The 2,748-nt window shown below is 36.2% G+C and overlaps 1 protein-coding gene across 1 annotated transcript; it reads right to left on the bottom strand.

Annotated features, from left to right (window-relative positions):
- Positions 1-1,781, bottom strand: LOC125212848 (protein TORNADO 2). The gene is made up of 2 exons (XM_048113123.1): positions 1,156-1,781; positions 1-451 (listed from the first exon to the last, which is right to left on the bottom strand). The coding sequence occupies exons 1-2, from the start codon at positions 1,651-1,653 to the stop codon at positions 134-136; spliced, it is 816 nt and encodes a 271-aa protein (XP_047969080.1). The 5' UTR covers positions 1,654-1,781; the 3' UTR covers positions 1-133.
- Positions 1,782-2,748: the final 967 nt, after the last annotated feature.

Consider the following 2,748-nt stretch of genomic DNA (forward strand, 5'->3'; position numbering starts at 1 on the left):
TAAATCAAAATGTCCCCCAAATACACATTCAAGAAGTAACTCGCAAATAGTAGGAGTAATACAAAGCACATCACCTCTAATTGCCTAGTAAATAAGTTTAATAACAACAGTCTCATGAAAGATTGTTAGTTTTTCAAGTGTATGTATTACCTTGCTTGTACTTTTTAAAGAGATCTTCAGTCTTGGCTTTCCTGAATGCACAACATCCAAATACATAAACCGCAATGAAAGCGACAAGAGTGATGATCAAAATCATGTCTACTTTCATCCATTCTTTCTTGAGATTTGCAAGCAATCCGGCTTTGCACGAATCGCACGAATAACAGAGCTGTGTTTGGTCGTTGCTCCACTGCACACAGTCCATGTCCGCCGCGTTGTTTATGGGACTTATCCAGTATGTCGGGTTCACGAACGTGTACCCGCATTCTGTCGGCGGCTTGCAGCATCCTGACTGCAAGCCGGGATGGACACATTTTTAAAATTAGGTTAAAACGAACCTTGTTTATCACTTAAAGTAAACACTCTTTATAAAAATCTTAAAAAAAATAGTATGCGTCTTATATTAAGGGAGTGTGTTTTTTTTTACGTTACCATTTTCCTTGTGGTCAAAATGAAAAATATGAACATGGGGACCAATGTTTTCAAAACCATACCAATAAGTAAATCAACAAAGCTATTGATTCATGGTTCAACCGGTCGGACCGATTTAAAAAGATAGAAATGAAAAAAACTTCATTAAGATAGATATCCGAATTTAGTCCATTGTTTGAAAAGATTGCTCAAGCACAAAGAAAAGTTATGTAACATGGTTTGTAGAATCATGTTTTGTGTGGTAATCAATCTAAGAATAATTTTTACTAAAGCTATAGTATAAGGTCACCTTTTGCAGGTCTAAACAGTAGAAATTGTCGGGGACTGAATTCTACTACTAAATCACATAAACTCACTTTCTTGGTTTTTTTGAAAGATGAAATTTGAATTAACTACAACAAAATACAAGTAAAGCAAAACCACATACACACTAGAAATGAAATTTTATGTCCCATTTTTATCATATAACCTCAATTTTTTCCTTTCCTCCCACTTTCTCTAATTTCATTTTTAAAAAAAAGTTTTAGTTAAAAAGAAAGTCATGCACATGACAATTGAGATTACCTGCAAAGGAGTGATGGGAGCATTGAAGAAATCCTGAGCGGCGCGATAGCTCTGATTCAACTCGGCGCAAATGGTGGTGTGGCTGAGGCAGCTCCTGATCCTATCCCACTTGTACGTGCTGCTCACGCGCCGCCTCAGCCAGCCGGAGTAGCCGCCGAGGTCATACTCCCAGTAAGTCCGGCTGGGGACGGGGTGGCCCCCGCCTCTGCTGGTGACCATGTAGATGAATACAACCAGGCAAGCGAGGAGTACAATGAGGACAAGCATGGCGACCATGTAGGCAATGAGGAGCCACTGGATCCTCCAAAAGCCGCCCACGAAGCCGGCCAGCGCGGCCACAAGGATGAGCACGCCCAGGATGATGACCGGCCACTGCAGGATCTTCACGCACGCGTTGTCCGCCTTGGACGACAGCATTATCCCCGCCCATATCACCGGGATCGACAGCAGCATTGCCACGAAGTTGGCGCCGCCGATGATGTTGTTGCTCAATGCCATCCTAATTAGAAAGGGCTTTTTTGGGAGGTTTGAGAGAGTGAAATGTTGTTTAGTGGGAAAGGGTTTTGAATATATGATGTTGTTTGTCACTTTGTTTCAACTTTTTCAACGGGAGACAGCATGTAAAGTGAAACATGGGGAGAAATTCGTTGCTCAAAATGCAGGTTTATGCTGTCACCACATCTGATTGATTTTGTCAAAAATTTATAAATTCTTTTCAGGGGAATGGCATTGGATTCTTTATTAAGTTGATATTAGTAACAAAATACGTTCTTTCATCAATACTTTAATGGATTTTGTAGGACCATGCAATTAAGGATCATTTATATGCATATGTATTGATTTAATTAAGTTATAATTCATATATTATTGTAAAATTAATAGTAGCAGTTAATTAAACGCATAATATTGAAAGCACTAACAATTTTCTTTTTAATATTAAGACCATCTCCCATCATTTACACCAAACTCAAACCCATTTTTGAGTATATGTCATGCCAAAAAATAATTTTACTTCAACCATTTACACCAAATTTAAGATTTACACCATTTTTGGGATTTTATCTCACAAAACTTTTGGAGTAACACCAAATATGATGTTGTTTCACAAAAAAACACAAAAAATGGGTTTGAGTTTGATGTATGGTTGGAGAAGATTTCTACACCAAAACTCATTTTTGGTGTATATGGTTGGAGATGGTTTAACGAGAAGAAAAATATTTTCCTGTCACATTGCATTTGTTTTTATTTTTATTTTTTACTTTATATTAAATGAAGAAATAAGTTTAGGTCTTGTGCATTCATTATAAGCAACTAGTGTCACACCTGTCCGATGCACATATATTTAATTTGATTTATATTAATTTAAATTTATAAAAATAAAGCAATATCTGCATTACACAAAACAAAAAATAACTAATTAATTTCATACATGTTGTGACTTAGATTATGAAAAAAAAAAACTCAACTTACTACCGTATAAACTATACATAATTAGGTAGAGGATAAAATGAACTATTCAACCAATCATTAATAGGTAAATACATAAATACATAATGGGAAACCAAAAATAACAAACTTTTAGCAAATGACTTA

Source organism: Salvia hispanica, chromosome 3 (assembly GCF_023119035.1).
Source record: "Salvia hispanica cultivar TCC Black 2014 chromosome 3, UniMelb_Shisp_WGS_1.0, whole genome shotgun sequence".
In the NCBI taxonomy this organism is placed as follows: Eukaryota; Viridiplantae; Streptophyta; class Magnoliopsida; order Lamiales; family Lamiaceae; genus Salvia; species Salvia hispanica.